Source organism: Ochlerotatus camptorhynchus, unplaced genomic scaffold, assembly GCF_037179485.1.
Source record: "Ochlerotatus camptorhynchus isolate MF236.1 unplaced genomic scaffold, CSIRO-AGI_Acam_v1.1 ptg000147l, whole genome shotgun sequence".
Taxonomy (NCBI): domain Eukaryota; kingdom Metazoa; phylum Arthropoda; class Insecta; order Diptera; family Culicidae; genus Ochlerotatus; species Ochlerotatus camptorhynchus.
The window spans coordinates 498,222-510,445 of NW_027040637.1; the positions used below are offsets into that span (position 1 = coordinate 498,222).

The 12,224-nt window shown below is 43.7% G+C and overlaps 1 protein-coding gene across 1 annotated transcript in view; it reads left to right on the forward strand.

Moving 5' to 3' along the window:
* LOC135701035 (calcineurin subunit B type 2) overlaps nt 1–12,224 on the forward strand; it is a 31,247-nt gene that overhangs the window by 8,490 nt on the left and 10,533 nt on the right. The window contains exon 3 of the mRNA XM_065221744.1: nt 9,341–9,639. Coding sequence (XP_065077816.1) covers nt 9,341–9,639 — 299 coding nt within the window. The remainder of the gene's footprint in view (nt 1–9,340; nt 9,640–12,224) is intronic.

Sequence of the window (12,224 nt, forward strand, 5' to 3'; positions counted from 1 at the left end):
TACGCGATTAGTCATATAGTTTCAGCGGTTGATGGTTAATTTTAAATATACTAACGGTACTGCCTACGGCAACTACGACGGTGATTACGACGGCGACTACGACGGCGCCTACGACAACGACAACAGCGAATTTGTAACTTACCATTTGTCTAGGATACAACACCTTTGCCCGGCACCTCCACTTGAGCTTCATGTCTGCCATCTGTCACTGTTGCAAAAATATCTAATAGCAATTAACTTTGTTGTAATACTTCCTGCATTGCTATCGTCATCTGGGAGGAGGTTCGCGTCTAGTGCTTTCCCCAGGAACCATTGACGGTCACCACCTACCGCCCGTCCAGTCTTGGGCGTATTCAGCGAGGCATCCTTCAGCTTGCTCAAAGGTGATCTACCCACGTTACGGGGCAACACTGACCTGAGATTTTGTTGCATTACTATTTATCGTTAAAATTTTTAACTGGCAAAAATTTACTAAATTTTCCATAACGAATATACAATGACACCGCAATTATGGATCAGCTAAAAACAATTATGGATCAGTAAGACTAGCGTGTTAATCAAATGGAAGAGATTAAAAAATGCGGCAGGGAAGTAAAGCCGTTGGTACCCGGTCCATGAGTTAATGGATCGATAGGTAGGGTCAAAGTGTGGGAGCTGCCTTCCAGGCGTCGGTAGCATTGGTATTCAGTACGGAAAACAAATCAAGGAAAAAAAAATCGTTATTGGATACATAAGGGGCTGTTCATTAACTACGTAGACAGTTTTTTTTGGTGCTTGAACCCCTCCTCCCCCTGCGTAGACAATTATCCATACACAATTTTTAAAATTTGTTTGGGCCGTGGATATTTGGCACCGCTTAACTATACAGCTAAGCAACGGCTATACTGTCCATTAGACTGGCTCACTAAAATAAAAATTCTAATTTTCCACGGATCAACCTCTAGATTTGTTCCTTTATGAACTTGAACTTTTATTTTTAGTGGTAATCTAGTTGATACGTTGCATAACCCAAGTAACAATTCATGCTGAACTGTATTTGCTGTATTTGCTGCTTATTGATTGACTTAAGGTGTACAAAGCTGATTAACACCAGGCAATCGCAGTAGGCCGCGCTTGAAAGCTGACGTGTGTTTCTTTTGCTGCGTATTTTTCGTCAGCGAATTAAACATTGTTTGCTTTAAATTTGTTAACACTCCGAATACGGTGGGTAAAAAACTTTACGCCGACTACAAAGCCTCCGAAAAACGTGTAACGGCAAGTTTGCAATGGCACAACTTAGCCATTTCTTAATGAATTTAAAAAATTGTGGTATCTTTAGAATTCCTAGGGTTTCTAGATGATTTTGATTGCAAAAAACTTGAAAAAAAGAGTCGTCTACTTTTTTAAAAAGCGAAAAGAGTTGTTACACGTTTTTTTGAAAGGTGTATTTGTAGGGTTTTGCAAGTGGCGCAAGCTCTGTAATTTAGATTAATGGGCACAAATGTTCACAATTAGCCAGAATACAGTCATGGTTCCTATATATGGATCCTGGAGACAACGGAACGGTCCTCGAAAAATTCGGAACATCCGTAAAAATGGTTAATCTATGATCCTGATCTTAGACCTCTGCCGTTTTTCTTTGAAAACATTAGGAACTGTGATACAAAAAAATATTTGGGGTCTTGACATAAACATGTACCTGGATGGCCATGGGACCGTCCTCCGGAAGATCCGGAACATCCGTAAAAGTGGACCATCGATGAAACTGATCCTAGAGCTCCGTGTTTTTTTTTAACATTAGGATCTATGATATAAGAATGAATTTGGGTCATGGACCCAGATGGCCATGGGACCGTCCTCCGGAAGATCCGGAACATCGGTAAAAGTAGTTGTTACGCAATATGCGAACGCGCCTCCGCTGTCAGCAGAACCCCATCGGAAAACACCGCCACTGGTACGATTCGGTGGAATGGAGAGCCGTCAAAAAGCGAAGAATATACAACACCAGCAGAAGTAAACATAGTTACGCGTGCTTACACTTCTTTATATTTATGCAGTTAAAAACTACTCTAAAAGCTAGTCGGAGCTTAAATAGTGAATTTAATTAGTTAGTTAGCTGGTTAGCATAAGTGATTTAGTGATTTATCAAGGTAAATGAATTTAAAAAGATATTTATTGCTGTTTATTAGTTCGTTGAAAATTTAACCTGAAACTTACACTATGGCACAGATTTTGCCGTATTACTTAAAACCATTAGTTGGAGGTCAAAGGTCAGGGCAGAATCGTTAGTTCAAGGATCCCCAAACAACTACTACCATACAAGACAGCTTTCCGGACGTTGCGGAATTAAAAGGAAAACACTAAACGTAAGTCACAGAACACATCTAACAGTAGTAGTAGTTATGCTTAAAAACTGATGAAAATTTAACCTACAGGGAAAATTTAACAACTGTTAATAAAGTTCGTTAAGTTTACGGAAATTTGTTTACCGCCTCTTGTTGTCGCTTACGGGAACAGTAGTAAATCCACGATCCTGATCCTAGAGCTCCGCGTTTTTTTATAAACATTAGGAACTGTGATGATAGAAAGAATTTGGACTTGTGACATAAACATGAACCTGGATGTCCATAGGACCGTCCTCCGGAAGATCCGGAACATCCGTAAAAGTGATCAATCCATGAAACTGATCCTAGAGCTACGCGTTTTTTTAACGTTAAGATCTGTGATATAAGAATGAATTTGGGTCATGGACCTTGATGGCCATGAGACCGTCCTCCGGAAGATCCGGAACATCGGTAAAAGTGGTCAATCCACTCTCCTGATCCGCGTTTTTTTTAAACATTAGGAACTGTGATGAGAGAAATAATTTGGGGTTGTGACATAAGCATGAACCTGGATGTCCATAGGACCATCCTCCGGAAGATCCGGAACATCCGTGAAAGTGGTCAATCAATGAAAATGATCCTAGAGCTCCGCAGTTTTTGAAAAAAAACACTAAGAACTGAGAAGATAGAATGAATTTGGGGTCGTGACATAAACATGAATCTTGATGGGTATGGGACCGTCCTCCGAAAGATCCGGAACATCCGTGAAAGTGGAAAATTCACGAAACTGATCCTAGAGCTCCGTGGTTTTCTTGAAAACGTTAGGAACTGCGATATTAGAATGAATTTAGGATCGTGACATAAACATGGACCCAGATGGCCATCGGACCATCCTCCGCAAGATCCGAAAATTCCGTAAGAGTGGTCATTGTATGAAACTGACCCTAGAGCTCCACGGTTTTTTCGAAATCACTTGGAACTGTCATATATAAATTAATTTGCGGTCGTGACATAAACATGTACCTAGAAGGCCATGGGACCATCCTCCGCAAAATCTAGAACATCTTTAAAAATGGTCAATCCTTGAAACTGATCCTAGAGCTCCACGGTTTTCTCGAAAGCATTTGGAACTGCGATATAAGAAAGAATTCGGGGTCATGACATAAACACGTACCGGAGACGAACCAGCCCAGGGCTGAAAGTCTCCTTAATAAAGATAAAAAAAAAACACGGACCTGGATGGCCATAGGACCGTCCTCCGGAAGATACGGAACATCCGTAAAAGTGATCCAGAGGTTTCTTATATCACAGTGTTTAAAAAAGAACTGCAGAGCTCTAGGATCAGTTTCACAGTATGATAAATTTACGGATGTTCCGGATCTTTTGGAGAACCATGGCCATCCGGATCCATGTTTATGTCACGACCCTAAATTCTATCTTAAATCGCAGTTCCAAGAGTTTTCGAAAAAAAACCAAGGGTTTTTTCACAGTTTCATCGATGATCCACTTTTACGGATGATCAGGATATTCTGGAGGACGTTCCAATGGCCATCCAGGTTCATTTTGATGTCTCGACCCTAAATTCTTTCATATATCACAGTTAGAAGTGTTTTCGACAAAACTACGGAGCTCTAAAAACAGTATCATGGATGGACCATTTTTACGGATCTTCCGGAGGACTGTCCCATGGTCATTCGGTTCCATGTTTATGTTAAGACTCCAAATTCATTCTAATATCACAGTTCCACGGTTTTACGTTCTTGGATCAATTTTATGGCTTGCAATCGGGCTAAGGCCTTGTTGTCCTCTGCTGTCCGAAGAAGTCGTATCTACTCTACTCGATCCATGGCCAGACTTCGCCAGCCTCGTAGTCTGCGAAGGGTACGCAGGTCGCCTTCTACTTGGTCAATCCACCTTGCACGCCTCTTCTTCTTGTTCCTGTTGGGCCGCTTTCGAGAACCATTTTCACTGCGTCCTCGTGCGACATTCTTACGACATGCCCAGCCTACCGTAGTCGCCCAATTTTTGCAATGTGAACGATGGATGGTTTTTTCAACAGCTGGTGCAATTCTTGGTTCATTTGCTTCCTTCACGTTCCGTCATCCAAGGGCGCGTTTGTCCTCCACGAGCATAGTCACGGTCTCTTGGCTGTAGACGACCACCGGTCTAATCAGCTTCTTTTAGATAGTCAACTTCGTGGCGAATTTTATTCGACCGGAGCGTCCTCCGGACTCCAAAGTAGGCACGATTCCCTGCAACAATGCGTCTTTGAATTTCTCTGCTGGTATCATTTTCGACAGTCACCAGTGAGCCCAAATACACGAACTCATCGACCACCTCGATTTCGTCACCGTCAATCTGAACTCGGGGTGGGAGGCTAACATTGTCTTCCCTAGAACCTCTTCCTTTCATGTATTTTGTGTTTGATGCGTTGATGGCAAGTCCAATCCGTCTAGCTTCAGCCTTCAGTCTGATGTACGTTTCCGCCATCATATCAATGTTCCGTGCCATAATGTCAATGTCATCGGAGAAGCCAAGGAGCTGGATGGACTTCCTGAATATCGTGTCACTCGTGTCTATCCCAGCTCTTCTGATCACACCTTCTAACGCGATGTTGAACAGCAGACACGAAAGTCCATCACCTTGCCGTAACCCCCTTCGAGATTCAAAGGGACTCGAGAGTGTCCCCGATATTCGAACAACGCACATCACTCGATCCATCGTCACCTTGACCAATCGCGTCAGTTTGTCCGGAAATCCGTACTCGTGCATAATCTGCCATAGCTGAACATATGGTGTGTGGGTACGCTGTATTCGCGGCATTTCTGCAGAACCTGCCGAATCGCGAAAACTTGGTCCGTGGTAGCGCGGGCACCCATGAATCCCGCCTGGTATTGCCCCACGAACTCTCTTGCAAATGGTGACAGACGGCGGCATAGAATTTGGGAGAGTACCTTGTAGGCGGTGCTCAGCAGTGTAATCGCGCGGTAGTTGCAGCAATCCAACTTGTCGCCCTTTTTGTAGATTGGGCATACGACACCTTCCATCCACTCCTCCGGTAATATCTCCTCCTTCCAAATCTTGGCAATTACCCAGTGCAGCGCTCTAGCCAGTGCTTCACCACCGTATTTTAATAGCTCACTTGGTAGTTGATCTAAACCAGTTGCTTTGTTGTTCTTCAGCCGACCGATCTTCTCCTCAACTTCTTGAAGATCAGGGGCCGGTAGCCTGTCGTCTTCTGCGCGTGCTCCAAGGTCTGTTACCGTGCCACCTTCGTTTTCTGCTGCTTCACCGTTGAGGTGCTCGTCATAGTACTGCTTCCACCTCTCAATCACCTCACACTCGTTCGTGAGAAGGTTACCGTCCAAGTCCTTGCACATATCGGCTTGCGGAACGTAGCCTTTGCGCGAACTATTTAGCTTCTCATAGAACTTCCGTGTGTCGTTTACGCGGTACAGATTTTCCATCGTCTCGCGATCTCGGTCTTCCCACTGACGCTTCTTCCATCGGAAAACCGAGCTTTGTCTGTTCCGCGCTTGTTTGTATCGCTCCACATTCAATCTCGTGCGGTGTTGCAGCATTCTCACTCGTGCTGCATTCTTCTCCTCTACTAACAGTTTGCATTCGCCGTCAAACCAGTAATTTCTTCGGTCCGGGATTGCAGTACCTAGTGCCGCTGCAGTAGTACTACCTATTGCTGAACGAATGTCCCTCCAGCCATCTTCAAAAGAAGCTGCGCCAAGCTGCTCTTCCGTGGGTAGTGCAACTTCCAGCTGCTGCGCGTAGTCCTGGGCAACTCCTGCGTCCCGTAGTTGCTCTATGTTGGGTGTTATGCACCGTCGAGAGTTTTGAGCGCATGCATACTGCAACTAGGTAGTGGTCCGAATCTATGTTTGTACTGCGGTACGTGCGGACGTTGATAATGTCGGAGAAGAATTTCCCGTCGATTAGAACGTGATCGATTTGGTTTTCTGTGTGTTGGTCAGGTGATCTCCAGGTGGCTTTGTGGATATCCTTGCGGGGGAAAAAGGTACTTCGAACTACCATACCCCGAGAGGCTGCAAAGTTCACGCATCGTTGGCCGTTGTCGTTCGATGCGGCATGCAGGCTTTTTGGCCCGATTGCCGGTCTATACATTGCCTTACCAGTTGCGAACAGCCGTCGTACACCTGCTCCAGCTGCGCATAGAACGCTTCTTTCTCGTCGTCGGGTCTCCTTTCGTGTGGGCAGTGCACGTTGATGATACTGTAGTTGAAGAAACGGCCCTTAATCCTCAACTTGCACATCCTCGCGTTGATCGGCTGCCAACCAATAACGCGTTGACGCATCTTACCCAGCACTACAAAGCCGGTTCCCAGCTCGTTGGTGGTGCCACAGCTCTGGTAGAAAGTAGCCGCTCGATGACCGCTCTTCCATACCTTTTGTCCCGTCCAGCAAAGTTTCTGCAGTGCTACGACTTCGAAGTTTCGTGGTTGAAGTTCGTCATAGATTAACCTATCGCAACCAGGGAAGCCGAGCGATTTGCAGTTCCATGTTCCGAGTTTCCAATCGTAGTCCTTATTTCGTGGTGTAGGTCTGTGTTGATTGTTCCGATCCGTATTTCTTTCTTCAGTATTTGCAACTTTGTTTTTTTTTTCAAGGTGGCTTGTTGGGCCTGCCCCAACCCCCTGTCTCGCCGGGGGACCATCGTGCACAGCTCTGTTTAGAGTCCCACGCTGGCACTAGGATGGAGACCAGCCGCTCCTAACATGGAGAACAGACGCCGTTTTAGCCGCACCTCCATAGTGAACAGACGCTCGGGTTTGGTGAAGCATTTCCTCTATCACCGTACTATGGTTACCGCGCCAGTGTTCGCGTCGCACCTCTTCATTTTGCTATTGCCGGACTGGCAACATTTCCCAGGCTACGCCACCCAGCTGTGTCCATGTTTCAGCTGGTAGTCTTTTGTTATCATATGACTCGAGGAGGTGTGAAGTAGGAACTTGTGAGGACCAGGGCTAGGTATTCCGCTCCTTCCAGGTTGTCAACTCACCATTTTGTAGCCCAAGAATTTGATTGTCATCGAAACCAAAAAACTCGTCTGCCATTGTTAACGGTTGATATTATGGTATAATGAGCAACACTGCAACAGTAGCAGAAATATCCTCTATTTAGTCATATACCAATACATTAATATTGTCATTGTATTGTAGTTTTAGACTACCAATAGTGTTGCCACAACACGTCTTTTGTAGATTAGAAGAAAAGTTTCTACGGGTGTGTGCAACACTGATTCCTTATGTGTTTGATAAAACATCTTATGACGTAGTATTCATCGAAACATCACCTTGAAAAACTCAGGTTTCGGGTACAGAAAATGAGCGATCATCCATTTATTGGATCGGCCGACATAATTTAATTTGCAGCAAGGGTAACTCAGTTAGGTAATCAATTAAAAATAATCAATTTAAGTTTCATTGATTGTGCGAAATAGACGGATCAGTCAGAAAGCAATAATAAAACTCGAAAGAACAGCTCATGTTTGAAAGAAGGGAAATCTCTATTAAAAGTACGCCAGTGAGCTGGGAGCGCCAGTGGGGCAGAAATGCCATTGTATCTATTCATCATATGCTGTAGAAGAAGTACATAGTATTGGTATTAATTTTGTTATTTTTAGTAAATTACGCATTTCAAAACTATAACTTAAGATTGCTCTAAATTGTTTTTCATTGATTTCATTTTGTAAAATATTAATATTGGGTGTATATGTTTTTTGGGTGTTATATTTTAGTAAAGAAAGAACATCCAATAAATGATGATTTTTCCTTCTTTTTATTATGAGCAGTTCTTTCGTATTTTATTTAAGGTACCAACAGTTTCAAATATTACTCCTTTAGACCTTTTATCGTGATCTATTTTAAAAATATGAAAGAACAGTTTGTGATCAAAAGTAGGGAAAATAATCATTGCGGCCATTATATTACATCCAAGGTCCTGGCATGTCGTATCCGTAGTGTAACCAGCATTCAAAGTATAACACGGCTGGTTTCCATGGTAACACATGCGCATGCATACGTTGTCAGGCTGGGCCCACAGTCTGAGCCCTCGCTTATATTGACTACTATAGTCGCTATATTCATAGTCTGGCGGATAGAATTTCGGGAACCAATTGAACTGTGAAATAACGGAACCAATCGAGCATATCACGACCAACAACAGAAAAGAGCACATCAGGTTTTGCGGCCTAAAAAAAACACTTTTCTCGCGATTCAAAGCAAAGGCAAAACAACATAATAATTTACTTGGGGAACGTTTTCCCTATTCCATGATGCTTTTAATTTGCGTTCGGTTTGCAAGGAATGAACCATATTAGTTTTGATTATAAAATTTGAGCACCTTTTTCATTTGTTGGTCTTCAATATCTTGAATTGGTTCCCTTTTTTGCTAGATGGAATTTCTCTCTGCTAGACTATGAATATAGCGACTATATTGGTTACTACCAGTTGTTGCTTGTAGAGATAGGCATGTCAGTCCCGTGATTACATCAAGTTTAGTAAATTGAATATAGTTGAAAATGTAAGTACAATGATGTTATTTTTAGGCGGTACGTGTTTTTATAACATGCAACAAATCTATCTTGATGACATTTTTCTTGTCCAGAATGGTTAAAATATGTAAAAATTAGGGCTGTAGTACGACAAAAGCAAATAAAAAAATCACGGAAACGGAACAATCTATTTTTCAGGAAAATAGTCCATTCTGGGGATTGGTTTTCTGGGGAAAGGTGTTATTATGGGGAGTGGTTTTATTGAAAATAGTCCATTCTGGGGAAGTGGCCTTCTGGCTTTCGGGGGAATGTCATACAAACACTGAGAATATTTATATTTAAAGAAACAAATAATGTCACCTAGAACGTCACAATTCAAAGTAGTTCTGAAATTACGTTGAAAATTACGATCTATATATGAGACAGAAGAGAGTGGAGTGTCAGTTTTGCCTATGTTTTCATTCTAAAGAACTCTCACAATAATGCATTGTTTTTTTTTCCTTCCTTCCAGTCGACGCCGATGAAATCCGTCGTTTGGGAAAGCGCTTCAAGAAACTCGATCTGGATAATTCCGGCGCGTTGAGCATCGATGAGTTCATGTCCCTGCCGGAGCTGCAGCAGAACCCCCTGGTTCAGCGTGTCATAGACATCTTCGATGCGGACGGAAACGGCGAGGTCGATTTCAAGGAATTTATCCAGGGCGTCTCGCAGTTCAGTGTCAAGGGCGATAAGCTATCCAAGCTGAAGTTTGCCTTCCGAATATACGACATGGACAACGATGGCTTCATCTCCAACGGGGAATTGTTTCAGGTGAGTGTTCGGTAGCTACCGAAGGAAATACCTAAACGACAGCGACACGCGTTCGTTTCTCTACCATTCAAGATTCGGGTGCGCTAAAATTAGTTCTGCGACAGATGCTACTGCTTAGCGCTGCTGATGCTGGCACAGTATAGAATGACTGACTGAGTAATGTTCGTACTATACACACATGTTGTTGGTCTTGCACAGAAAACAGCGCCGGTGGTGGTTTTTCATAAACTTATTCAGGAATCAGGCGCACGTGATTGGAGGCATACGATTCTGCACTGCTCTAAAAATATAAAGTGCGGCAAATGTTTGTTGTTTGTTTTCGTTGTTTTTGATTGCAAGCTTGCAAATATACGTTTCCCTACAGGTAGTACTTTAGTGGAAAGGTGATGGAATATTAGAATTAGCTTTTTTTTACAAAGAAGGAGGGAAATTGAATTGCATGTGCGGTATTCAAATTGAATATATATTTGAGGGGAAAATATCTAATCTTAGACTATGAATATAGTGGCGCCAACACCAAACCGAAGAGGACAAGCGACTACCGACCACTAGCCTGTGCAGAAGAGGTGGCAAACAGTTCTTTCCCCGTTAGTGATTTTTAAAATGTGATAGATGGTTTTAGGCCTTTGGGACACCTTGAATGGATACACGCTTCCTTTAATAGTACACTGACACCACTGACAATTATGGATCATCTAAAAACAATTATGGATCTGCCAGACTAGCGTGATAATCAAATGGAATTAATCCATAATTGTGGGGTCAGTGTACACATCATATTATTGTTAATCTAAATCGAGTTTGCCATCCCGCAGGGGAAGTAACGCTAGTGCTTACGACGTTATTAGCGGCAATATAGCGACATAGCGATACCAGCAGCAAGAAATGTCGCCTTGATTTTCAGTCGTATACACAATACTAATAGCGGTGCCGATGGTGTAGTGGTAACCGTTACTGCGTCTCACTCCAAAGGGCCTGGGTTCAATCCCAGTCGGTGATTTTTTAGTCTTAATATGTTTTCTCAAGCTTCGATTTTGCCTAAACGCATTATTGTTTGGGAATTTAGTAAGCTTTAAGCTCGGGAAACATGACGTTCTAGTTATACATAGTGTCGGAAGTAGTGCGCTGTAATCACACAATGATGCGCTACACAGCGCACTACTTTCAACACTATGTATAACCACAGACAAACAGGCGTATCACTTCATTGTGTATCTTTTCCGCTGTAAGCTGCGGCTTACCTGCCAGCCTATAGGGCGGCCTCGAGCAAGGGTACTTCCCCCAAAGACGTTCGGATTTGGGTGGGACAAAACAACAAAAAGAAATGCAATTTTAGATGTATATTATCTACTTATCTTTGCCCTCTCCTCCTCGCTGTTGCTGCTGCTGCTCTTCGGTGGGGCCCTTCGACGACGGTATGGCGGCGGTTCTGCTGCTACAAAGCACGGACTGTGCTGAGCGGTTTGCTTCTTCGGCTGCTTAGCAGCTGTCCTTAACACTTAGCGGGGGGATGAGCTGGGCTCGTCTGTTGGAACCCCCCCAGCGACGTTGGTGATGAATCACCGGATTGCCTACTCGCCGTAGGCAACCCCGGCAGACACCGCAGTGTTTATGCCCAGGCGAACTCACCTCTGGTATCGCCTGCTTCGTCCTGCTTGACGATTAACTGCGGTGGCGAGACTGGCTCTATTGGCTGAGCCACCGCAGTCAGGACGGCGAGTGTCTACCGGATCCTTTGTGGTTAGCCGGGGAAGCAATTAGCTCCTTAGTGTTAAGCTTCCCACAATGGCGATCCGACACTCTGTTGCACTCAACAACACTAATTTTCGCAGCCACGGGGCCGGCTTCCACTCGCGGTGCACTGGGAAGATGCGTACTGGCACTCGCGTCGCGGCTGGGCAAACTTTTCCCAGGTAAAGTCCGTTTTCTCGGGACTAAGGAAAAAAAACGTCTCCGAACGAAAAACCCGCGTAGACTCCACCGTGGCTCGAACTGTTCTCCCTTCTTTCACAACGTCACAACACCAAAACAAAACCGCCATCGCTCCTGCAACCGCGCTCGACTGTTATGTTGATTATGTTTTTCACCGTCGTCTGCAGCGGGAGGAGAATCAGAACCTAACTTTATTTGAGACGCGATACATTAATAAACGATAATTTTTTCCCTATCTAGCTAAACTAACAAAATAAAAAACCGAATAAAATCTACAAAGAAAATAACAAATTAAAATATTTACATATCAGGCAGTGGTGAGTATGTTGCCGAGCGTGTGACCAAAACAAAAACAAATTATAACAGACAAGACACACGCTCATGGCAAACACGGCAAAAGGGTGGTTTATAATTGTCACCCTGGACGAGGGTTACACCGCGAACTACTCGCCGCAGCGCTGGCATCGGATCACTTTGACGTTTAAATACATTGTAATTTTATGCAATATTGTTTGCGAGTAGCGAGAAAGCTTGTTTTCCGCGAGAAGCCCGAGAGATGTCGTTACTGAGGTGCTATGTTTCGAGATACTATGTTTTCAAGAAAAACCTTTTCAAAGCGTTACGTCTGTTTGTCTGTGGTATAACGTTGAGAA